Raw genomic sequence first — 27,125 nt, 5'->3', positions numbered from 1 at the left:
GGTGCAGTCACGCGTTCCAGTAAGTAGCGAAGACTTATTTAAAACCTGATCCCTCGCTGACTCGCGATCATTATCAATGTGCTTGCACATTTTGACATGTCTGTTGAGCCCTTCTGAATGTCTGTTTCCATTACACATTTGACATTACTATACTGATTTATTCTAATCATTTAACAAATGCCATCGCTACAAAGTAGAAGTCCACGGACGAGCACCACCACCAGTGAAATGAAAGGATACAAATGCCCTACCTAAATTAGTAATTTCACAATATTTAATGCTGATATCTGAAAACCTCTGTCCTCGCTGCTGCCATCAGGAAAGAGGTATCGGAGCCACAAGACTCGCACCACCAGGTTCAGGAACAGCTGCTCTCCCTCCACCATCAGACTCAACAACAAAATTCAATCAGGGACTCATTTAAGGACTCTAATTTAGCACATTATTTATCATTGAATATTTATTTTCTGCATAGCGCAGTTTGTTTGTACTGCCTTATATGTGTATCTTGAGTAGAGCTTTTGGTTCCATTGAAGCTCGGGATTTTATGTGCTCTGACAATAAATCTGAACTTTGCAATAATAGTGCACAACTAATGTTGGCTGACGAGGCATAATGCTTCGCGGGGTAATTTCAGATTGTCATCTCAAACAACTCTGACATTCATTATCCTGCGGGTGAGGTAGAATTACCACTTACTGGAAGTAAAAAAAAACTGTACACAAACTATACAGTAACAAAGAAATGTAAGCAAACTGCAATGCAGATAGAAAAAATCAATAAAGTGCAAAAGTAAGTGTCTTTAAATGAGCCCCTGATTGAGTTTGTTGTTGAGTCTGATGGTGGAGGGAGAGCAGCTGTTCCTGAACTTGGTGGTGCGAGTCTTGAGGCACTTGGACCTCTTTCAAGGTGATAGCAGCGAGAACATGTGTGCTGGGTGGTGATAATCCTTGATTGCTGATATTATCTGTCAGCAGGGTTCCAGTAGCTGTGGAGAGAGGGTTTTAACCATAATATCCTGGGCTGTGTCCACCACCTTTTGCAGGGCTTTACACTGAAGTGTACTGGTGTCCGCATACCAGACCAAGATACAGCCGGTCAGCACACTTTCCACCACACATCTATAGAAATTTGCCAGCGTTTCTGATGCCATACCAAAAGCAGCCTTGAACTCAGTGTCACCAAATGTAAAGAGCTGATTGTTGACCAGGAAGGGAAAGCCAAAGGTATAAAATCCAATGATAATGTGGGGGGGGGGGGGGGGGGGAAATCAGAGGTGAGCATATTTAAATTCATGGAAGCCACTTTCTCAGATGATCATTCCTGGGCCCAACACACTAATGACATCATGAATAAAGCACATCAGTGCCTCTACTTAGGAGTTTGTGGAGGTTTGGTGTTACACCAGAAACGCTGGCAAATTTCTATAGGTGTGGTGGAAAGTTTGCTAACCGGCTGCATCATAGTCTGATATGAGGACACGAATACTCCCGAGCGTAAAGCCCTCCAAAAGGTAGCCCAGGACCTTCACTCCATTGACGACAGTATCTATCCTCAAGGATCCCCACCCACTCTTACTCAGGAAAAAGGTACAGGAGCCTGAAGACGAGCGCTCAGTGGCACAAGGACAGCTTCTTCCTCGCTGCCATCAGATTCCTGAATAATCAATCAACCAAAATCACTGCCTGACTTTTCGTGCATTATTTTTATTTATTTTGTAAGTTGGTTTATACGAATGTTTGAGCTATGATGATGCTGCAAAACAACAAATTTGTGACTTATTCATGACAATAAATTGATTCTGATTTTTTTTTCCCAGATTACAGAGTTCGATCCGGATTTTTACTCCGCATTGCAGCATCTGCACTGGTTTTGTTCACCGCGCCCCTGAGAAGCGGGTGAGGACGCTGACGTGATGGCGTTACAGCAGTGATCACACCCTCTCCGGGTCGCTAGCGAACGGCGCATGCGCGCCGAACCTGACTAGAGCTGTGGACGCTCGCGTCGGGGCGGCTGCAGTATTCAAACGGTGATTGAATCTACGCATGGCGGCCGGACCACCATCCACCGAGGAAGGGCTGAACGGTGAGTGAGAGGTGCGGCTCTATCCACCCCGGCTCGCTTCACTCCCGACTAGAGCGGCTCCCATATCAAAACTGTCCTGTGGTAAACAGCACAGAAGCCAGGGGCGGAAATGTCGTCGGGAGAATGATGGAGCCACGAGCCAATCGCTTCTTGACGCTTCAACGTCAATCAGCGGTGCTGGCAGCGGCTGGCCAGTGGGAAGTGGTGGGAGGCGGGGTTATATGCCTTGCTCTGGACACAGCCTCACCCCAACCTGGTTTAGGAATGCTTAGAGCAAGCATTCCTGTTGTAACCATCTTACCACATTACTATAATAAAAAATAACTTTGGTCATTGATTATTCAGGAATGTGATGGCAGAGGGAAACAGTTTCCCTAGAGGTCTGCAGCAGCAAACTCGATGGGCGAAGAATCCGTAAGGACAACGGCCTGCGAGAACGGTCTTAGAACAGACTATTGCGGGGCAATCCCGCATCACTCTGAATGTCATTCCTCGCACTCCACCAAGCCCAGTGGCGTGGGACCCAGAGGGAGGCGTTTGTCCTGGACAGGCACTTGCCTCTAAGTCCTTGCCCCAGCACTTGGTGCCTAAAGCTCCATGGAACAAAAGTTCTGTGGGCTACAAGGCACCGTGTTCATCTTCGCTTGCGAATGGATGGGCCATGAGAAAGAGAGAGATGGCAGAGGGGGAAAAGCTGTCCTTGTGCTGCTGGATGCTGGTCTTCAGGCTCCTGTACCTTCTAGATGGTAGCAGAGTGAAGAGGACCTAGCCTGGGTGGTGGAAGTCTTTGAGGACAGAGGCTGCTTTCTTAAAACACCACCTCATGTCAATGCCCTTGATGGAGTGGAGCCTGGTGCCCGTGATGTCACTGAGTTAACAACCCTCTGGAGTTTTTTCTTGTTCTGAGTGTTGACACCTCCATACCAGGCAGTGATGCAACCAGCCAGAGAGCTCTCCACGGTTCACCAGTAAATGTGTTTGGTGACATACCAAATCTCCTCAAACACCTCACAAAGTATAACTGCTGGCGAGCCTGCTTTGTGGCTCTTTGTTAAATGCTATTTCTCTGTACTATTACCCAATTAGGTAATTTTGCCATGTCCTCAGGAAAAAAATTCTCAGAGTTGTCTGTGATGATGTCATAAATCTGAAACACAAGTTAATCCAGGACAACCTCACAGTAGCTGTAATGTTGAATCATAGGAATTGGCAAGGTTAGTGCAAAGCTATTACAGCGCCAGCAATGATGACCAGAATTTGAATCTTGCGCTGTCTATAAGGAGTTTGTATGCTCTCCCCATGTCTGTGTGGATTTCCTCTGGGTGTTGCGGTTTCCTCCCATCGTTCAAAACCTACCGGGAGTTGTAGGTCATTTGGGTGTAATTGGGCGGCATGGGCTCATGAGGACTGGGTGGGAAAAGTTGGACAGGGGCCACTCGGAGATCGGTGAACTATTGGTTCCTGTCTAGCCCCCTCCAACCCAGTCCTCATTTTACTGGTTATCTCTCTGTTGCACTCTTAGCCTTGATGAAAGATTCCCACTCAACATGTCGACCACTCTTTGGTACACCCACAGAAGTCACAGATTTGCCCTTAAGGAGAAATGTCATCTCTAAAAGTTGAACAAGATCAAAAATTGATTACGAATTGCAAATGCTAAATATGAAGCTGACATTGGGTACATTTGTAAAGCTCTTGCTATCCTCTCCAGGTTTCATTTTTACAGTGAAATTGTTCACTGTGGTATCACAAATGAATTTGCGGATTCCTTTTGAATAAGAGTGTAAAAGAGAGAAGTAATAGGCCATTCAGCCCATTGAATCCATCCTGCCACTCCATCATAATCTGATCTATTCTCTCACTCAGCCCAACACCCCTGCCTTCCCCCCCATAACCTTTGATACCCTGACCCTGTCAATCTCTGCCTTAAATACACCCAAAGACCTGGTCTCCGCAGCAAATGCCAGAGATTCTCTGGCTAAAGAAATTCTTCCACGTCTGTCTTAAATGGACGCCCTTCAACTCTGAAGTTGTACCCTTTTGTTCTTGACTCCCCTACCATGGGAAACAACTTTGCCAATCCACTCAGTCGAAGTCTTTCAACATGAGGTCCCCCTTCATTCTTCTGAAATCTGAGGAGTACAGTCCAAGAGCTGTTAAATACTTGGACACTAATTACATCATTTCAGGAATTATTTTTGTGAGTCTTCTCTGAATCTTCTCCAATGGCAGCTCATCCTTTCTTAAATTAGGTGGCAAAACTGATTTGAAACTGTACCTCTGCTCTTAGATCCCTGCTTTTATATCCTAGATATTCTGGATATGAATGCCAGCTTGCATTTACTGTCTTCATCAATGATTCCACTTGGAGTAGGGTATCCTGCATGAGGACTCCTAATTCCCTTTGCACCTCTGAATTTTCTCCCCATCCAAATAATAGTCTTCTCTTTTATTCTGCTAAAGTACATAACCGCACACTTTCCAACATTGTACTTCATTTTGAAGTTCAAATCTATTGTCATAGTATATACAGACCATTATGCACAACCCTGAGATTCTTTTTCTTTGGGTGAGGCAGAATTTCTACTTAATGGTAAAGCAAAAAAAAACTACTCAAGAAAAGATGAGTATCCAAATGTAAAAAAGAAGGAAATGCAAAGAAACTGGAATATGGAAAATAAATATTCAATAGTAAACAATGTGCAAAGAAATAGTCATTAAATAAGTCTCTGATTGAGTTTGTGGTTGAGGAGTCTGATGGTGGAGGGGTTGCAACTGTTTCTGAACCTGGTGGTACGAGCCTTGTGGCTCTTGATGCTCTATCCTGCTGGCAGCAGTGAGAACAGAGCATGTCCTGAGGGGTGTGGATCCTTGCTAATTACTACTGCTCTCTGATGGCAGCGTTTTATGTCGATTTTCTCGAGGATGGGGAGAGTTTTGCCTGTGATGTTATGGGCTTACAGGGCTTTTCGCTCCGAGGTATTGGTGTCACAATGCCAGACTGTGATGCAATTGGCCAGCACACTTTCTACTACGCATCTGTAGAAGTTTGCCAAGGTTTTCGAGGCCTTATTACTTCTCTGGCCATTCTCCTAATGTCTCTCTGCAGCCTCTCACTATCTGCCCCTCCACTTATCTATGTGTCATGTGCAAACTTAGCCACAAAGCCATTTATCCTACAGTCCAAATTATTAACACACAATGGAAGAAATGACCCCAACACGTTTGGGTCATTGAGGAACACCACTGATAGCCAACCAGAATAGATTCCCTTCATTCCCATTCTGTTTCCTGCTGATCACCTATGCTAGTATCTTTCCTGTAATTCCATGGGCTCTCATCTGGTTAAGCAGCCTCATGTGCAGCGCATTATCAAAGGCCTTTTGAAAGTCCAAATATACAACATCCACTGTATCTCCTTTGTCTAGCCTGTTGGTAGTTTCCTCAAAAAATTGTAGTAAGTTTGTCAGGCAAGATTTTCCTTGAGGTAAACCATCTTGTCATGCACCTCCATGTACTCTAACCTCATCCTTGACTCTCAGAGGCTTCCAAATCCTTGATTGAGACCAATAGGTCTATAATTTTGTTTCCTCTTGCCTCCTTAACTTTTTAAATAACAGTGTGACCTTTGCAATTTTTCAGTCTTCCAGAATCTATTGATTCTTGAAAGATCATTAATGTATTTACAATTTCTACAGTTACTTTTTTTTTAACCCGAGTGTGCATCCCATTTGGTCCAAGAGACTTATCTACACTTAGACCTTCAGCTTCCCAAGCACCTTCTCTCTGGTGATCGTGACTACACTCCCCTCTCTTCCTTGACACCCTTGAAAGTCAGGTGATGACTGATGCAAAATACTCATTCATTTCTCTGCCATCTCCTTGTCTCCCACCACAATTTCTCTTGCATCAATTTCCATTGGTCTTATCTCTACTCTCACCTTTTTTACTCTTAATATCTTCTTTTCTTTGGCTTGGCTTCGCGGACGAAGATTTATGGAGGGGGCAAAAAGTCCACGTCAGCTGCAGGCTCGTTTGTGGCTGACAAGTCCGATGCGGGACAGGCAGACACGATTGCAGCGGTTGCAAGGGAAAATTGATACTGTACTTAAAAATGCTCTTAGTATCCTTTTTGATATTATTTGCTATCTTCCTTTCAAAGTTCATCTTTTCCTTCCTAATGACCTCCTTAGTTGCCTTCTGTAAGCTTTTAAAAGCCTCTGCCTTCCCACTAATTTTTGCTCACTTGTATGCCCTTTCATTTGCTTTTACTTTGGCTTGACTTGTCAGCCACAGTTGTCATTTTCCCATTTAAATATTTCTTTTTTGGAACTTACCTGTTCTGCGCCTTCCTTATTTCTCTCAGAAACTCCAGCCGTTGCTGCTCTGCTGTCCTTCCTGCGAGTGTGTCTTTCCAATCAGTTTTGGCCAATTCCTTTCTCACACCTTTGTAGTCCCCTTTATTTCCACTGGTATACTGATCGACAGATCTGATTTATAGTTTGTTTATCAAACTGCAGGGTGAATTTGATCCTATGATCACTGCCTCCTTAGCATTCCCTTATCAATTCTGGTTCATTGCACAATACTCAATCCAAAGTTGCCACTTTCTTGCTCGGCTCAGTCACAAGCTATCTAAAAAGCCATCTGATAAATTCCTTATATTGGGATCCAGTGCCAAACTTGTTTCCCAATCAACCTGCTTATTGAAATCCCTCTTGACTAATGTAGCATTGCCATTTTTGCAAGCCTTCTCTAGCTTCCTATGTGGTTTGCATGCCTGGCTACTGTTTGAAGGCTTAAATACAACTCCAATCATGGTCTTTTTACTCTTAGTTTCTTAATTCCTCCCACAGCGATTCTCTATCTTCTGATCCAATGCCACCTCCCAAAGATTTAATTCCATTTTTAACCAGCATAACCTTCTGCCTGGTTCCTGTCCTTCTGATGCATTGTGTCGCCACAGATAATTTATTTCCTAGCTGTAGTCTTTCAGCCGCAGCTCAGTGATGGTGACAATGTCCTATCTGCCAACTTCCAGCTGCATGATTAGATCATCAATCTTACTTCCAATACTGTGGGCATTTAAATACAAAACCTTTAGTTCTGTATTCATCACCCTTTTCAATTTTATTTCCAAAGTGCCTCAAGTTGAATCCTTAGTCTTGCACTTGGAATTCTGCCCTGTGGACTGCCTGTGTCCTTCCTCATAACCTCAGTGCTCTGCAGTTTCTATTTTGTTATAATTAATTATAAATAATTACACAATAGTGCCCTATTCACTATCCTCACATTCTGGTTCCCATCCTGCTGCCAAACTAGCTTAAAACCTCCCCAAAAACCTTCTTACCAGGATATTATAACATCTCCTGTTCAGCTGACCACAGGGTTATCTGCCAGCTACGGAAGGAAACCCATCGGCACCGATGGAACATGTAGGTCAGTGATGATTAATTTTGTTCATTTTGACAGTTGAATGGGAAATTGGGTAAACCAGACTTCTAAGAATGGAAAAAGTAATCGACTCAATACATGTGCCTGAAGCTATTAATGAGATTTACAGAAGGATTCCCCCCTACGCTATTGCTAAATATTCAAATAAAATTTGCAGTCTAACTTTAAATTTAGACTTTAAATTTAACTTTAAATTTAGCCCTTTTGGCCCACAAGCCCATTCCTCCCAATTGACTGAAGTTTTGAAGGATGGGGGGAAACTGGAGAACTTGGAGGAAGCCCGCGTAGACACAGGGAGAACGGACATGCCTTACAGACAGTGGCGGATTCGAACTTGGGTCGCTGGGGCTGTAGCAGCATTGCACTAACTGCTATCGTAACTGCAAATGGAACACATCTAATCTACTGGATAATAACAGAATGAATGTTATACTCTGACTTCACTAAAGAAAGCAGACTAAAGATTGTATTTTTTAAAATCCTTTTAGGTTCTTGGGTAGAGTTGCACATAAAGAACAATGGGAATGGAAGTGATAACAGCTCCGGGAGAAGTGGAGGGCTGGAGCATGTGCCTTCGTCATCTTCCATCCACGATGGAGAGATGGAAAAAATCCTCTTGGATGCGCAGCATGAATCTGGTCAAACTAGTTCGCGGGGAAGTTCCCACTCTGACAGGTAAAGAATTGCTGACAGATACATTGACGTACCCCTTCTCCAGAATTCAAGCAATCCGCAAAAAAAATTGCATCAAATAAATAGATGAAAAATACAGAAGTTTAAAATTGTCGTACCTTGTGGAACATGCAATCTCTCACAACCGGGAAATACACTTATCCAGCATCTACCAATCTTCGTAGGTGATGGATACCATGGGTTTTTCTAGTTCAGAAAAGTGATGCTCTTTTAGGGCCACTTTTTGTTTTATTCGATTGAAATCCTGTGTTTTGTTTCTTCTTTGACAAGTGATGCAAATCTTTTATTTAATTGAAGCTCCAATTGTTAATTCTCTTAATCCTACTCTTGGATGCATACATTATATTAGCCATTAATCTTCAAGAAGATGATTCCACTCTTGCTGCTAATTTCATGTCTTTGTCCAGTTGTTTATTTTGGGGTGAATTGAACTTCAAATTCAGCAATCAATTTCTGACCTCATTTACTTTACCCTTCAAAGACTGCTCACTTCCACCACCGTAATTTGAAACATTTCTACCTCCATCTTCACCCATGTGTTTTGTTTCTTCTTTGACAAGTGATCTTTTGAGATGACTCTAGTTCTGTATTGATTTCTGCGTTAGCTGTCTTGCTCCTTTTATGAAAGTGTTATATTTGCATTTCATATTAGATATTGTTAGTGCAAAATTAATTAATTATACAAATTGGGGGCATTTGCACTTGTCGTATTGAGATGAATATGTCACCAGTTTGCTTCAGTTATTCATGTTTGCAATGTTTTCATTCAAGTATTAACTCAGGCAATCATCTCAAATGATGTTTTGCAGTAGAGATCCATATTTCACAGCCTAGATTTATTTAAATAAATATTGCATTATACTCTAAATGCATCATGCCAAATTTCTTTATAGGATATTGCTGACTTATAACCATCAATATTCCTTTTGAGTATTAAACAAGTTTAAAAAATGTTGTTGAGTTGCCTGCTTTTTATAGTTCATGCAGTTCAACAAAAATGTACAGAAATCACAAATCCAAATGTCAGCATGAGAGATTATAACTCTTTACACATTTCTTAGATATTACCATACAAGTTTCAATCTCTTATTATGTGATGGAAAAATAAACTAACATTTTAGCTCTGGAGTTTTGGAACAGAATTCTACTTTAACTCTGTGTGCCCTTTATCCCTTAGAGAAAGAGTTCTAGCAATATTAATCTACAAAAAGTACAGAAAATATAGAAGATGGCACAGTTCCTGTTAGAGAAGCAGCAGTTTAAAATTATGATAGACAAGGGATTTTATTTTGTACTTGCTCTAATTAAATTTCAATTTTAAAAAATGTAGACAAACAGCACTGTAACAGGCCAATTTAGCTCTGAGTCCATGCCACCCAATTTACATCCCATTACTGCACGAAAACCAACAAGGTCGGGGTCAGATACAGCAATGAGCTCTCCGAACCCTTCTCCATTGACAACGGCGTGAAGCAAGGCTGCGTCTTCGCACCAACCCTCTTTACTATCTTCTTCAGCATGATGCTGAAACAAGCCATGAAAGACCTCAAGAATGAAGACGGTGTTTACATCCGGTACCGCACGGATGGCAGTCTCTTCAATCTGAGGCGCCTGAAAGCTCACACCAAGTCACAAAAGCAACTTGTCCATGAACTACTCTTTGCAGACGATGCCGCTTTAGTTGCCCATTCAGAGCCAGCTCTCCAGCGCATGACATCCTGTTTTGTGGAAACTGCCAAAATGTTTGGCGGAAGTCAGCCTTAAGAAAACTGAGGTCCTCCATCAGCCAGCTCCCCACCATGGCTACCAGCCCCCCCACATCTCCATTGGGCACACAGAACTCAAAACGGTCAACCAGTTTACCTACCTCGGCTGCACCATTTCATCTGATGCAAGGATCGACAACAAGATAGACAACAGACTCACCAAGGCAAATAGCGCCTTTGGAAGACTACACAAAAGAGTCTTGAAAAACAACCATCTGAAGAAATACACAAAGATCAGCGTGTACAGAGCCGTTGTCATACCCACGCTCCTGTTCGGCTCCGAATCATGGGTCCTCTACCGGCATCACCTATGGCTCCTAGAACGCTTCCATCAGCGCCGTCTTGGCTCCATCCTCAACATTCATTGGAATGACTTCATTACCAACATCGAAGTACTCGAGCTGGCAGAGTCCGGAAGCATCGAATCCACGCTGCTGAAGACCCCACTGCGCTGGGTGGGTCACGTCTCCAGAATGGAGGACCATCGCCTTCCCAAGATCGTGTTATATGGCGAGCTCTCCACTGGCCACCGAGACAAAGGTGCACCAAAGAAGAGGTACAAGGACTGCTTAAAGAAATCTCTTGGTGCCTGCCACATTGACCACCGCCAGTGGGCTGATATCGCCTCCAACCTTGCATCTTGGCGCCTCACAGTTCAGCGGGCAGCAACCTCCTTTGAAGAAGACCGCAGAGCCCACCTCACTGACAAAAGACAAAGGAGGAAAAACCCAACACCCAACCCCAACCAACCAATTTTCCCTTGCAACCGTGCCTGCCTGTCCCGCATCGGACTTGTCAATCACCAACGAGCCTGCAGCAGACGTGGACATACCCCTCCATAAATCTTTGTCCGCGAAGCCAAGCCAAAGAAGAAAGAAGACATAGAGATATGTGTACTAAAGTTATAAAAGGTATACATATCCCATAAATACAGAGAAATGCTGGATACAGCCCACTGGCGGTATCTCTATGTAACCTTTTGCTTACCACCCAACTTTAGGCACATTGCAGGTATTTGTTGTGGTCATTTTAAAACTTGCAAACTTTTTAGAATGCTATTTTTTTTCATCATTAAAGCTTACTGTTCCTGTTCAATTTTCCAGTCAGTCTCGACCCCAAACACCTCAGATGACTCAAGCAGTCTTTGAAGTAGAACCGCAAGGTAGCAGAGACAACAGTTCTCAGGTATGTTGATCTGATGTATGGGTTTGACTCTAAATTTTATGAAACAGTGATTTGTACTTTGTGTCAAATTTCATGCCATAAACTGTCCAACTATTTTCAGATAGTTCTTTACACCAATCTACATAGAGATAGTGGCAGGCTAGTTTTATAGCAAGGACAAGGTGATGAGAGCATTACTGCACATCCGCACTGTTGAAGCAGAGTTTCAGCAGTGGAAATATTGGAGAGCTCCAACTATGTGAGTTGTGACCTTCAAGGTGAGGACATTGCAGGCAGAAAAAATAGTTGGTTTCAGGCCAATCTCACTCTACATTTGCTTTTTAACTGTGCCATTGATACATTTAGTTGTTTGGGGCAAATTGCAAGATTTACCATGACCGCTTTATAGTTTGAAGTAAATTTTATATCAGTTTGATCATTTTTGGAACTAATTTCATAAGCTGGGAGTTAAAATTGTTATCCTAAAATACATGATTCTTGTTTGATCAGAAAGAGATAGATGAGTTAGAAATGTGAATAATTGATGTTAAGTAGAAATGTCCAAAACAAGAGTGGAATATTTTTGAAAAGCCATATTGTTAAAGGGATAGATGTATGAGTGAATAAAAGCAAGCACTTAGTTGACATTATACTAAGGCCAAAAATTTAAGCCATCTATCCCGTCTATATTTAATATCTCTGCTTAACTCCCACTCTGCTTCTTGTGTATATCTAATAACCCTTTGTACTCAGTGTCCCTGTTTTCAGGGACTACCAACAAGCATGTATACTCCATGTCCCTGTTTTCCACTGGTTTGATCCCCGACCACCAGCTGATTCATAACTGATTTTTAACATTTCATGCTGTAGTTTACCCATGGACCCAGTCCAGAGTATATTATGAAAGTTTAAAAATGACCAGAGTCCAAAGGGTTTATGGTCTATTGACCCTTTAGCAGCTCGAATTTCCTCTCATCAGCCTATATGTGAAGCATATTTTCATTGCACTCTGCTTTTTTGATTTTTATCTCCATATCTTTGCCATGACTCCCTCCGCTTGTTATCTGTTCACCTCGGGCTTGCATCATTATGAATGTTTAAACAGGTGTTTTTCAAACCTTTTCTTTCCACTCACATACTATCTTCTTTCTTTGGCTTGGCTTCGCGGACAAAGATTTATGGAGGGGTACGTCCACGTCTGCTGCAGGCTCGTTGGTGACTGACAAGTCCGATGCGGGACAGGCAGGCGCGGTTGCAAGGGAAAATTGGTTGGTTGGGGTTGGGTGTTGGGTTTTCCTCCTTTGTCTTTTGTCAGTGAGGTGGGCTCTGCGGTCTTCTTCAAAGGAGGTTGCAGCCCGCCGAACTGTGAGGCGCCAAGATGCACGGTTGGAGGCGATATCAGCCCACTGACGGTGGTCAATGTGGCAGGCACCAAGAGATTTCTTTAAGCAGTCCTTGTACCTCTTCTTTGGTGCATCTCTGTCTCGGTGGCCAGTGGAGAGCTCGCCATTGAACACGATCTTGGGAAGGCGATGGTCCTCCATTCTGGAGACGTGACCCACCCAGCGCAGTTGGGTCTTCAGCAGCATGGATTCGATGCTTGCGGACTCTGCCAGCTCGAGTACTTCGATGTTGGAGATGAAGTCGCTCCAATGAATGTTGAGAATGGAGCAGAGACAGTGCTGATGGAAGCGTTCTAGGAGCCATAGGTGATGCCGGTAGAGGACCCATGATTTGGAGCCGAACAGGAGCGTGGGTATGACAACGGCTCTGTTCACGCTGATCTTTGTGTGTTTCTTCAGGTGGTTGTTTTTCCAGACTCTTTTGTGTAGTCTTCCAAAGGTGCTATTTGCCTTGGCGAGTCTGTTGTCTATGTCGTTGTCGATCCTTGCATCAGATGAAATGGTGCAGCCGAGGTAGGTAAACTGGTTGACTGTTTTGAGTTCAGTGTGCCCGATGGAGATGTGGGGGGGCTGGTAGTCATGGTGGGGAGCTGGCTGATGGAGGACCTCAGTTTTCTTCAGGCTGACTTCCAGGCCAAACATTAAATAATCCCTTATTAATCACAGAGCACCTATGGTCGGGGTCTCCAAAGTGATCGACATCGACCCCTGGGGGGTTGATGGACTATCCAAGGGGTCGGTAAATTTGAGGGTGGTCGATTGAACTTTTGGGGTTGAAAGAATCGTAAAGCTTGAGGTGACTTCTTCAATGCGGATAGCAGCTGATGTTGAGAATGGAGTCGCCGACTCTGGTTGCAGCCGATGCTGAAGACTTGGACCTAGCTCCATTTGGCATCTTCCTGGCCAGAAGCAAAGTTTTTTTTTAAACTGTTATTGTAATTATTTGCTTAACTTACAGATTTGTTACTTGGGAATTGGGATGTTGTAACAAAGTTTGGGCTGTTGCTGGGAGGCCCAGACACCATGCATATTGTATGCAGTTTCCCTCACTAATGTATATGGAAAGTGAAAGTCTACTTAATTATTATACATCTATTTATCTATCTATTGTCTGGTGGTCTATGAGGGGTCAAGGATTCCATGAAGGGGTTGATGGTCTAAAAGGTTTGGGGATCTCTGACTTTTGGCATAGGGATTACTTAAGGTGGTTTGTGAGTGGAAATAAAATTTTTGAACTAATCAAATGGGTCTTATTTCTCATGGGATAATTTTGACCTGTTCCTCCTTGAAAGAATCTTTTCACTTTATTCATTTGTCGATTCTTGTGTATGCCATTTAAAACTCTTTGATTCTCTCTATCCAGTGCTGCATATGATCCAGTTAGATTTGCTAAGTCATGAAGGTAAACCAGGAAATCTGCAGATGCTGGGGTCCAGTGTCCCCACCTTTTTATTTGGGTGACTGCCTGATTTTTCAGTGCTAACACCAGTATGAACTGGTGGCTTATCATCTGGCACTAGCTGTTAAATTTTAAGGTAGAGCGAGATTCAGGAGAAAGGTTTGGCCCATTTTAATCTCAGTTTTATTCTCTGTCATCCTCTTCAACTTGCCCCTCATTCTACTGCTCATCTACACATTAGAAGCAATTTACAGTGGTCAATTAATTTAGCAATGCACCCTATATTGGGGGGTGTGAGAGGAAACATGAGCACTGTAGAGAAACCCATGTGGTCTCCAGGGAAACGTGCAGACCCCACACAGCATGATCACAAATCGATCCTGGATGTCTGGTGCTGGGAGGTAACATCTCTACTCCCTGTGCCTCAATGTGTTTCATTCCATTTTACCTTGTCTGTACATAATGGGGAGACAATATGTTAAGTTTAAAAGAGCTGATCAGTCTTTTGGAAACAGCATCAGTATAAATAAGCACAAACCTAAGGCTTGGATAATTAACTGAACTCTCGACTCCACGCTGGAAAAGACAGGTAGGAATTGTTACCAGGAATTTCTCACCTTGAGTCAGAACAAGACTCTTCAGCCTGTTTTCCCTTCAACATTCAAATATAATGGCTTGCATTTTGTAAAGAAATACTGCACAAGTGCCAACAATTCAGAACAATTAACAATGCATTCAGAAATCTAGAAGTCTTGAACTCACTAACAGTTGCTTCGTATCATTTCTGTGACCGAGTTGGCAGGAGTTCAAAATGACAGGACACTTGCACTGAAACGGTTGGAAATGCCGCGTGAACTGTTAAAAACAATTTCTAAACTGATTTAGGAACTACATTTATTTGAAAGAGAGGAACAGCTGAAGGAACACTTTTGTTATTTAAAAATATTTGTTTTTATATTGTTCTAATTTATTTTTAATATCTTAATGTTGTGTATTAAAAAAAAATAATGTAGACATGCAGCATGGTAACAGGCTATTTCATCCCACGAATCCGTGTCACCCACTTTACCCCATTAACCTTCAGCCATGATACGTTTTTGAAGGGTGGGAGGAAAGCCCATGTAGGGAGAACATACAAGCTACTTACAGACAGCGCAGGATTCGAGCCCCAGTCTGGTCCTGATCGCTGGCGCTGTAAAGATGTTGTGCAAACTGTGCTGCCCATTTGATTGCAGTAGTTTTTTTTTTAAAAAGAAATATTTAAAGTTTTTGTCAGCTTTGGCAGACAACTAAAAGTAAAGGTTCCATTATTACATTTAGAATGTAACCTGCATGAAATTCTTTAACTTTTGTCTACTGTAAGGCAGATAGAGAGTCACCACTTTGTCCAATGCTCCTCAGAGAAACCAATAGCACCTGGTGTTCCTGGGGGTTATGCCCTCCAAGTGCCTGCTTAGCTTCTAAAATTAAACAATCCCAGGCATATTCAGGCTATTGGGTGCAGTGCTGCAATCTCTGGCCACCAACTTTGGGCTGTCAGAAGTGTTACAAAACTAGTGTCTAGCAATCTGCACACTGGGGATATTTGAGCATTCAGCCTTGGGTTTTCTGTTTAGTCCGAAGATGATGGTTTGGAACGAGACCGAGAGGTGGAAATAATGAAGAGTGCTGAATGGATTTCCAACTGGTCAAGTCGACCTGAAAACATTCCTCCAAAGTAAGTAACGGTTTATCAGTCTGTGTAATAAATGTATCTTGCGAACAGAACCATGCAAGTGTACAGGTCATATTTATAAGATTCGAAGATTCCTTTAATTGTCACATAATTACATAAATGTAATGCACATGATATACTTCAACTTTTATCTGCCATAAGGCAAATGAAGAGTCACCATGAGCATTGACTGGAGCCCTGAATAAAAAGAGAAAGAGAAGCAAAAGAGAATCCTTTCAGAGTCACTGAGTGTCCTTGGATTCGCCTCCAGCCGCTCCCACAGCCTCTGCAGCCGCACGGACTCCATTTCAAACTATCGGCCACCTGAGGTCCAGATCCAAACCTCCGATATTATCAGGAAGCCTTCAGCGCCTGAGGTCAATCGGGAGTCCTTGCCCTCAGCACCCTTTTGAATGTACATCAGAGATGTGTAATGTCTGCTTGTGCAATTACCGCCTAACTCGTGTAATTACCAAACTTTTTGGACGAGTTTTTCAGCCCAGAAAAGGGGAGTCATCTTTTATGCAAGTCAAACTGCTAACTTCGTGAAGTACCCGCGTCTTTCAAGGTGTCAAGAGCTCAGGATTTAACTGGGACTAGGTGGTAAGTCTGCAGTCATGGCATCAAGAGTCTGGAAGGCGGCCGGCTGGGACGAGGATCCGCAGTTAGGAGCTCGGATGGGCAGGCGGCCAGGGCGAAAAATAGAGAGTTAAACTTTTACATGGATCATACAAAAACACCCGATTTTTTTTTTTATATAGCTGAAAATGGGGGTGGGGGTGATCGTCTATTATATAGTATCAATGATTACACAAGTATACGTGATATATAAAAATGATGAATATTTATTGGAGGATGTACGGTCATTTGTGACTATTGTTTTTAGATGCTGACATTTTTTTCCCCCTTGGCCAGGGGAACAGCTCTTTTTCTCACAATCTCAAACTAGGAGTTCATGTTTGTCTGGCAGGGCCTGTTCTATTTGTCAGTACTAATGCAGTCAGAATGCTTGCTGATTTGCTCTTTAATCTACTTCTCGGCATTAGGCACAAAAGTAAGGTTGCAGGACCTCCACTTATAGCCAGCAAAGATCAGCCAATTCAGTGGAAACCAGTAATCGAACATAGAACATGCGTTATGTATGGAATGCACAAATGTTGCTTTAAAACCGAATACCTGCAAGGGTCTTGTACACAATCATTTGTTGCTTGTATTAATGTCTGATGGCTTTTGGTTCTGTAACAAAAATGTGAACATGCGCATCAAAGATTGTTGCTGTTATTTTGTAATAAAGTAGGCAAGCCTACAAAATAAGAAAATCTCTTGGATCTGGTGTGATTAAGAACTTGTGAAATAAAAGTGAAATCAGTTCTCATTTTACAATCCACGATATTAACAGTTTGTATCCAACTTGCTGCAGTAAAAACTGAAAGGTACACTTGGTGCACCCACCAATGGAAGCAAGAAAAGAGAAATCCAAGTCATTACCACTGCAAAGCTTTGGACACAAGGTGGAAAGATTAACCTAATCTTTCAGACATTTCTACTAATTTTACCTAGTCATTCCTAGAGGCCACGTTACATTTGTTCACTACTTTTGCTGCATCTGGTGCTAATTTCCAGAAAATGTTTAAAAGGTTGGAATGTCCTCAGATTCTATTTGATAGATTTTTCTACCTTGGATGTATTCGTTTGAGAGATCCATAAAACAAATTGGTCTTCGATGAAACAGCCCTTAATTTCCCCCTCTCCTCCAGGGAATTCCATTTCAAGCATCCTAAACGCTCGGTCATACTCAGTATGAGAAAGACTGCAGCAATGAAGAAAGGAGGAGTATTTTCTGCTGAATTTTTGAAGGTCCTCTTTCCTTCCCTGCTTTTATCGCATATTCTGGCTCTTGGTCTGGGGTAAGTGTTTAGCAATAAACCATAGTGTTGATTTTAAAAAGTCATTATTTTAAGAAAAATATTTGGCCCTTCATTGAAGAGTGACCAGATTTCAGTTGGGCAGTAATGTTGACATCTTGTTCCAGCAGGCAGGGTGGTTGATAAACTTTGTGATTAGATCATAATGGTACTGCTATCCATCTTATGGCCTCCTTGGAAAATTAAGTGGTAAATAATTGAATAAATTAATAAAATATAAATGTAAATATTGCTTCCTACATTTGCTCTGATTTGTAGATGAATAAAACTGATGGACTTTTGTAGGCCACCCACACCCTCCAGCTGCAATCCAATCAGCTGCAATGGTAATTGATTATTCTTGCGTTGCTGTGATCTGGTACCTCGTATTGCTGATGCTTCTGCCCCATTTGTTAACTTGTCGTTTTTTTCTACTCGGCTGTTTGCTGGTAAGATTGGAGAACCTTTCTGCAATAATAGCTGTTGTCAATATGAAGTGCTGCTTCAGCCTTTGTGTTCCTTGTATTTTGAGGTCACCATTTTATTATTATATTATGCAGGCTTGCCGTCTTAATGGTTCCTTGCCTGCTGTAAGTTGCATGCTTGTTCATGCGATTTATTTTCAAGATAATTCAGAACAAACTGATTTTGCAAAATCATCACTTGCTGTTGTGTGACAGAGTTCAGCTAGGACTGTATTCCCCTTTCCTAGGGCTTTACGCCGCTGTGTCGAGCTGGAGCTGATCAATATGCTCTCAGTCTAAAACTACTGTCATCGGAGCATCTTCTGAGGATATTGGAGTAATGTTCCGGACTTGACCACGAGCCGTGTCAAAGTACAGTTAAAGCAAGAGCTCAAATTTTTCAGCCATGGTTTGGTGTAAAATGAAACAATTTAATAAATCTTTTGCTCTCTTTAATATTTTGTCCCCAATTCCTCTTCTACTTCCCTGCATCATTATTTATGAATTCATAGAATTATATAAAAAAAATTATGATGCAGGAGAAGTTCCATTATTACTTTGGTTGATGAAGAGCAGCCCAGCCAAATTCACCTTGATCCACAATTGCAAGTCACAGCTCTATTCATCGATACACTTTTTAATGTGATCAGAGTTTTCACCCTTTCAGGTCGCAAGATCCTCCTTCTGAAAACTTTTTTTTCCTCATTTTCCTTCAGACTTTTCACCAATTACTTCAAATGTATGCCTCCTGATTATTTCCTTGGCAGCAGGTTCAAAAGATTTAAATTGTTTCCTTTTACACCAAACCATGGCTGAAAAATTTGAGCTCTTGCTTTAACTGCACTTTGGCAAGGCTCATGGTCAAGTCCGGAACATTACTCCAATATCTTCAGAATATGCTCCGATGACAGTAGTTTTAGACTGAGAGCATATTGATCAGCTCCAGCTTGACACAGTGGTGAAAAGTCCTATTTAACTCTATCTGTGTCCCTCATAATATTTACACACCTCTGATGGTCTCCTCTCAGCCTTTGTTGTTCCATTTAAAACAAAATAACCTTGGTTTAAATAATCTAGATGTAAATTTCCACTCTCAAAACCATCCTTGTAATTATTCTCTGCAGATTCTCCAGTGTAATCGTTTCATTCCTTTAATATGTGCAGAACTCTGCGGATTATTCAAGCTGTCTGACTTGTGTTGCACTTCTCATTTTTTTTGTTCAAAGTTGTGGTTGGTTACAAATACAGGTTTATCTCATTGAGATATTACCAAATTTCAATGAGGCATCATGTTTTGAATGTATTTACAGTGACATCTTTTACGTATGTATTTAGATGATTTTAATTGTTAGAATTCATTTTTATTGAAGAATAAAACCATTATAAACCAGTTTCAGTAAGCTCCTCTTCAAGATAAAGATACGCAACATTTAATTTTTGTGAAAGACTTATCCAAGTGCAAGATAAGTGCATGAAAATATTTCAAATTTATTAAAATGTTTTATAAGGACGCAGTGGAGATCTGCCAAATTTGGTGGCTGCATGAATTAAAGGTGGAATGCTCGGACCAAATCTCAAAGTTCAATTGGGGTTGAATAAAGTTACACTTTTGTTTATAATGTAACATAACAAGTTAAATTTTAAGATGTCATTTTCATTCTGTGAGTGAAAATTTCGTCGAGAGAATCATAGTTTGCTAACCTGTGTTTTAGGATCTACATTGGGAAAAGACTGACAACCTCCTCATCCAGCACCTTCTGAACCAGATTCAGATTTAAACATGGCCTGTGAAAGTGTGTGGCTGTTCCATCAGTGCATTTGAATTGGAGGAAGAAAAGTACCCATCTCAAGCACAAGACATCCCACCTCATTACCTATTTCCCCTTGTTACGTTGTAGAAAATGCTTGCCTAAGCATCAAATGGAATCCTCTCTCTCTGATGGTTAAGCGAGCTATGTGCTAGACACAGGAGCCCTGATGTTCTGTAATGGTTTGCATCAGTGTGAAATGGATTCACCAGCAAACACCCTTGTGGCATCTGTTTCATGCATCATTTAGATGAGGTTATGTGTTAGCACAATAGATGCACAGCATAAGGTGTCGGATGGGTGAGGAAAATTAAGAATTGTGCTCAGCAGCATTGAACCAACTGAACTGCAGTAGGTTTCGCAGTCTCGTGTTTTAAGATTTACAATCTCAAACAACATTAGATATTTGAACTAAGAAATCAATGTGTTGCTATTGAAGTTATTCCAGATAGATTTGCTTTATTGATTGTAATTATTGGCATTATATTCTTTGTCTGTTGTTTTCTCTCACCTACCCAGACACCTCTGTTTTCTTCACATTCTCTGATATTACCTGCTTGATGCTCGCGAGGAGGGCAGCCATACAATTTGGCTCTGATTCTATTTATCAGAGCAGAGTTCTTTGTCTTTGGTGTCCAATTCATCACTGAATTCTGGTTCATTGCAGAATTAATTTTTTTACCTCTGAATATTGACAGTTTGTGTCCAACTTGAGCACACTTTGTTGACCATGCTGAATTCCATCCTATTTCAACTGATGCTTCCTGACAGGGCTCATAGGGGGAAAAAAAAATGAGCTGATTTCTTCCCTAATAGATCCTATTTCCATCAAGTATTTTTTTTAAATTTTTTTAATTTTTCACACTATGAACCATATTGACCAAAATACACTTAAACATTTCCCTCTTGAATATACACAGTGTCATTTTCTCCCCTTTTTCCCCCCTCCCTTCCCACTCCATTTCCATCAAGTATTGAGACCAGTTGCAACAGCCCGGCTAAGATTTGGCAAGTCATCCCAGACTGCTCATTGTACCAAAAAAAAGTCAAATTTCTGAATTGTCTGGTAGGTAGAAAGAAGAAAGCTAACCATAACCTGAGGATGTGAGCAGTGCATTCCATGGACTATAATGATTATTTTCATTGGTCTGTTACATCTTGTTCCACTAACTTATCCTAAGAACATAAGCCGCTGTTGGTCATTCAGCCCGTCAAGCCTGCTTTGCCATTCAATGAGATCATGGCTGATCCGATGATCTTCACCTACCTGCCTTTACCTCAGATCCCTTAATTCCCCTAATACGTAAAAATTTATCCAACCTTGTCATAAAATAAATTTACTGAGGGTTGCCTCCACTGCTTCAATGGGCAGAGAATTCTACAGATTCACCACCCTCTCATCTCCGTTCTAAATCTACTGCCCTGAATCTTGAGGCTCTGTCTGCTTCTTGTCCCAATTTACACACCTCTTTCCTTGTATGCATTTTTTTTTAAAGTTTTCTGTAACCCTTCAAGGTTGCTTATAGTTGTTTGTTTTTGAACTTCTGTTTGGATAGTATTTAGAGTGAAGCTTGAGATGTTGACTTTTTGTGTATGGTAACAGCTAATTCTGATGGGACAAGCAGATCCATTTTTTTTCTTGGCCATCCCAAGTGAGTTCAAGCAATCTTAGTCCAGCTCCCAAAGTGTTGGCAGCTGTGGCACAAAGTTGGCCTCAAGTGAAGCAGTTAGCTCAACACTACAACAGCAGCAGCATCTCAGTTGACTGTAAGGAGTTTCTACGTTCTCCCCGTGATTTGCGTGGGTTTCCTCCAGAACCTCCAGTTTCTCCTCACCCTTCAAAACCGTATGGGCTTTAATCAGTGTATTTGTTCGATGAACTCGTGAGCCGAAGGGCCTGTTACCATGCAGTATCTCTCTTCAGGGGGGAAAAAAATTCTTCACTGATTTAACAGGTCTGCTTAGAATTGAATATTGGTGTGTGGGGGCTAATTTGAGATTGAAGATGTGATGAAGAACTGCTTCCTGTTCTAACGCAGTTGACTCTGGATATTGACAAATTCCACCCATAAACCTCTTTCAGCTAACTCATAACATAATGGCAAATATTTTTAGAGTGTATTGACTAGGAAAGGAACAAAGTGTGAAAAATCATTTTTATGAAGTTTTTTTGTGAAAGAAAGACAAGTAAAATATAAAATGAAGTGAATTTGCTTAAATTCTTCCAAAATTGTCCATCTTCTGATTTACATTTAGTAAATGACGCCTTATTGTAGAAAATATTAGTTTGAAATGTTGCTTGTTTTGCAAAGAAAGACATCCATGTCTATATCCTGTTGAAGTTGAATGAAGTTTTCCAGTGTATTCTGTTTTCCTTCCATTTCCAGCTTTGAAGATCTGGACAGTTTGTTTTAAATTTCCTTTAATTGAAGGAGAGGGTAATTTAGCAGAGAATCACTCTTACTTTGTGCTAATATTATGCATGACAAATTCTCAGTTGTTTGATGCTTTTTCTAATTAAAGCAGAAGCTCAGGATATATTGAAACATGCATTTTCAGAAATTAAAATTGATAAATGATGTAATATTACAGACAATATTAATATGTAATATGACAAAACAATTCACAAAGTAAGTCACTTATATGCATACGGCATATTGAGGGAGGGTCCTGATTGAAGCAATTTGCCACTTCTCCTGTAGATATTGCACTGTGCAGTAAGAATTCTTCTTTTGGCACTGCACCATAGTTGCTTATCTGCGTATATAAAGGTTCCATTATTGTCACTACATTTAGAATGTAACATACATGAAATTCTTTAACTCTTGTCTAATGTAAGGCAGACAGAGTCGCCACTTTGTCCAGAGCCCCTCACAGAAACCTACAACACCCACTCTTCGTAGACGGTCTCCCCTCCAAGTACTGACCAGGCCTGAGCCTGCTTAGCTTCCAAGATCAGTCTCAGGCATATCAGATTGGGTCTGAAATTTGTAAGGGTTAGTAAACTGCATGCAATAAAAATTCTGCCATCTCGGTTGTTTTCAACAGGAGGAGGAGATCGGGATGAACACTCCTCATTTTAAATTGCACTTAAAATGTAATGGAAGGATCAAAGCTTTATGATGTTGGATTAATTCCTCTTGTCCCTCAACCAACATATAAGCAGAAATGACCATACTTTAATTTTTTAGCCTCACAAACATTTACCTGACCTACACCTCTAAAAAGTACAGGTTACTTGTATGTTGATTAAATAGTAACCTACATTTTGCACCTTGTCTCATCTCCAGCATAAATATTAATGAAAAAAATATAACAATTAAAAAAATAATTTCTTTATTTTGAACTGGGGGCAGATTTTCAAAAATCTGTTGAATTGAACTGAGCCAAAGTGATAATCAATATACCTGACATTTATCTAGACGGTACTTTGTATTACGTATTTGAATTATTGTAAAATTAGTACCATAACTTTTTTGTGCCATTAAACATACTGACACAACATGTCTTTTGCATTGTGGCCCATTTTTAAATTAAACTTGATCATGTTAAGGGTGGCACGGTTGGTGTAGAGAATAGCATTACACTGTAACCGCGCCAGCGATTGGGACCCGGGTTCGAATCCTGCGCTGTCTGTAAGGAGTTTGTTCATTCTCCCCATGTCTGTGTGGGTTTCCCCTCCGGGCTCTGGTTTCCTCCCACTGTTAAAAACACCAGGGGTTGGAGGTCAATGGAGTGTCATTTGCACGACCTGTTACCATGCTGTATGTCTACATTTAAATTTGCTGTAATACAGTGAACACAGTAAATGCTCCAAGCAATGTGGAGGAGTCGCTGTCGGTGAAAACCAGTTAGGGAAATAGACTGAAGGAGAGGTGGAAATGAAGCACTGGGGATATGATAGAACACTACAGCACAGAAAACAAGCCATCACTCCGCTAGTCCCACTGACCTGCACCTATTCCATAACCCTCCAGACATCTCCCATCCAATGTATTCTTAAAATTTAGCAAGTGTTGGAGTGACGTTACAGGGTGACAGCTGTTATCTTTCACAAAACTTGGGTTCTTTGGATCTAAGAAATGGAACCAAGTCTTTGTGCTTGTGATGTTGCCAAACATTTGTTTGAACAGCAAATAAATTAATTTATTCAAATAACTGTTTAATGAATGGAAGAAGCAGAACCTATTTCTAAAAATATAAAACTGATAAAGCAAGAAAAATGCAATATAAACAAATGTTGCACAAAAATCACAGCAAAGAAGGTGCCCAAACATTGTTTTAAACCTTCCAGTCACAGGAAGTCCCAGGTTATGAAAGGGAACTGTTTGTACCCCAATCTGTTTGCATTGTTGGAAATGAACATAAGCAGTGTGGGAGAGGGTGAGAGAAACAGCTATAAGTGGAGAGTGAGCTGGCCTCGGACTCTGCTTAGCACTCTCAACCTGCTCCGCTGAGGCTTGAGGGTGGGGGAGACAAGGCATCCAGAAATGCCCTGCTCTTGTTGACCAGGAGATGCCTTCAGCACTGCAGCAGCCAACTAATCCATGTCCATCCATTCCACTGGCCTCCCAAAGGCTTGTTTGTAAAAATGCTGGGGAAACTCGACTAGTTAGTGTACTTTATGTAGCAAAGATAAAGATACACAACCAACGTTTTGGACTTGAACCCTTCATCAAGGTTTGAGTGAATGTCAGCAGGCACCTGAACAACATGGTAGGGAACAAGAGGCAGAGGCTTGTTTGTGTGTACAGTGTGTTAGTAAGACCGGGAGCACCTGTACTGAAATAGCTAATCTCCCCTGGGGCATAAGTTGTAAGCTTAGCTCCATACCACCTTGTATTTTCATGTTTCTGCTTTGCTGATTACATTTAAAACCTGTGCTAAAGTCTAGAAATCTGCTCTGAATTCCACCTGAAAGTACAGTATTTGTATATGGGGAAAACATTTTGTGAGCACTTCCAATGGGTATTTTTTTAAAAAAAAAGTATTAACTGTCAGACTCTTGTGTCGCATTCTATGAATTTTGCTCTGGACTGATGTCCTGGTATTGATTCCAGTTTTTGATCAAAATGTCCAGACTACTTCTCATAGTCAATGTATTCAGTATTTGCCTCGAGGTCAAGTTCCATCTTAAATAAAACTATGGAAAAAATATTCTTCGTGGATGTAATGCTTGAGGTATACTTTTATATGCAGTATAACTAGCCAGAAAAACCTCACAAAGATAAGCGTATACAGAGCCGTTGTCATACCCACACTCCTGTTCGGCTCCGAATCATGGGTCCTCTACCGGCACCACCTACGGCTCCTAGAACGCTTCCACCAGCGTTGTCTCCGCTCCATCCTCAACATCCATTGGAGCGCTCACACCCCTAACGTCGAGGTACTCGAGATGGCAGAGGTCGACAGCATCGAGTCCACGCTACTGAAGATCCAGCTGCGCTGGATGGGTCACGTCTCCAGAATGGAGGACCATCGCCTTCCCAAGATCGTATTATATGGCGAGCTCTCCACTGGCTACCGTGACAGAGGTGCACCAAAGAAAAGGTACAAGGACTGCCTAAAGAAATCTCTTGGTGCCTGCCACATTGACCACCGCCAGTGGGCTGATAACGCCTCAAACCGTGCATCTTGGCGCCTCACAGTTTGGCGGGCAGCAGCCTCCTTTGAAGAAGACCGCAGAGCCCACCTCACTGACAAAAGGCAAAGGAGGAAAAACCCAACACCCAACCCCAACCAACCAATTTTCCCTTGCAACCGCTGCAATCGTGTCTGCCTGTCCCGCATGGACTGGTCAGCCACAAACGAGCCTGCAGCTGACGTGGACTTTTTACCCCCTCCATAAATCTTCGTCCGCGAAGCCAAGCCAAAGAAAGAAGAACTAGCCAGTAGAGGTCACTTCTGAGAGCAGTATCACTGCTTGAAGAAGACTATTAATATATTTAGAGCAGTTGCTTTGAAAGCTGCTACAAAGAACCTCCTTTAATGATGCTCCATGAAACGAGCATGAATGGCTCCTTCAAATTCTCTGTCTGGATGTATTTCCCTCAACAAGGAATTGGAAGAATGTTCCATGAAAACAGAAATCTGGTTGTCCTTTTTGGAAAAAAATAATGACCTGAATTTCTATGGTGCTTTTCACAATTTTAGACCATTCCAAAGCACATTACCGTCAATGTACTTTTTGAAGTGTAATTGTTTCTGCAATGTAGAACACGTGGCCTATGTACACAGCCACCTCCTGGAAACAATGTGGTAATGACCAACTCATGGCTTTTGTTGTGTTTATTGTGAAGTTTAGCAGGCAAGCTGTCAGTGTGCTGAGGTGCAGCTTCTCGTCCACTGGCAAGCTTTCAAGATATAGCTCCCTTGATGGTATTTCCCTTGTTCCCTTTCCTGCAGGATGTAGGCTTTGAATGCTGTGTACGACACATGGCCCACAGAGCAAGGAGTTCACAGCAGGGTGAAACCAGGAAATGGGAGGGATGTCATGTGTGACTCCCTTTCCATATTTCACAGAGGCTCTTTCTCCAGCACCAAAGGAAATAATCTAACCTAGTGATTTTTCTTTACTGTGCATGGGATTCCTTCTTACAATGCCCAGCAACATTCTCCTCCAGCTTCTATAACACACTGGCCCCTCCCTTTGGCAATAATTCCCTATTCGCTCTACTCTCTGGATGAATAAGTCTCTCCAGAATTTCTTTGTGGGTTTATTACGGATTTCCATTGAAAGTCTCTAGATTTGGTCTTGCCCATGTGGTGGCAAATCATAATCCCTTTTAACTTGCTGGTCTGGTTGAAGGGGACTAGGAATTTAATTGTCCACTCTGAGGGTGTTGGGGCACCAGCGTTTAAGGAAAGAACACTGCTGTAGCCCCATGAGGGCTTCAGAGCCAGAGCTTGCAGGTGGAACTAGGCTGGAGTGATTCAATGGCCACTGACCCTTTCATAAGTTTAAAGACTGGTCTGATTTTTTTTTTTTACAAGCATTCTCCTTCATGACAGTATTTGTCATAAATGTACAATGTGCACACAATGAAATCCATGCAGCAGCCACACAAGTCAATGAAATACACCAGTAAATATAAATTTAAATGACCACAGGGAGATACAAGATAAATATTCACATTGGCAGTTGTGTGCAGACAGATCTTTGGTTGGAGTTTCATTGTGGTTCGGGTTGTAATACAGTAGAAGTCCAGAAATCTGGACCACCCGAGAATCTGAACTCTTCAAAAACTCTCAGACTTTTAAAATTTAGCTGA

General features: G+C 41.7%; 1 protein-coding gene across 2 annotated transcripts; it reads left to right on the top strand.

Annotated features, from left to right (window-relative positions):
* The first annotated feature begins 1,819 nt into the window (after nucleotides 1-1,819).
* Nucleotides 1,820-23,358, top strand: LOC138754156 (BCL2/adenovirus E1B 19 kDa protein-interacting protein 3-like). Of its 2 annotated transcripts, none has more exons than XM_069918020.1 (6): nucleotides 1,820-2,085; nucleotides 8,028-8,214; nucleotides 11,102-11,183; nucleotides 15,581-15,681; nucleotides 17,436-17,585; nucleotides 19,759-23,358. In XM_069918020.1, exons 1-6 carry the CDS (start codon nucleotides 2,046-2,048, stop codon nucleotides 19,805-19,807), a joined length of 609 nt encoding a protein of 202 aa, XP_069774121.1. In that variant the 5' UTR covers nucleotides 1,820-2,045; the 3' UTR covers nucleotides 19,808-23,358. The 2 variants fall into 2 exon arrangements, with proteins under 2 accessions (XP_069774121.1, XP_069774122.1); XM_069918021.1 differs by lacking the exon at nucleotides 1,820-2,085 and adding an exon at nucleotides 3,222-3,299.
* The last annotated feature ends 3,767 nt before the right edge of the window (nucleotides 23,359-27,125 follow it).

This window comes from Narcine bancroftii, chromosome 2, assembly GCF_036971445.1.
Source record: "Narcine bancroftii isolate sNarBan1 chromosome 2, sNarBan1.hap1, whole genome shotgun sequence".
Lineage (NCBI taxonomy): Eukaryota > Metazoa > Chordata > Chondrichthyes > Torpediniformes > Narcinidae > Narcine > Narcine bancroftii.
The sequence above is the reverse complement of the archived record's forward strand: the minus strand, read 5'-3'. Positions and strand labels throughout refer to the sequence as shown.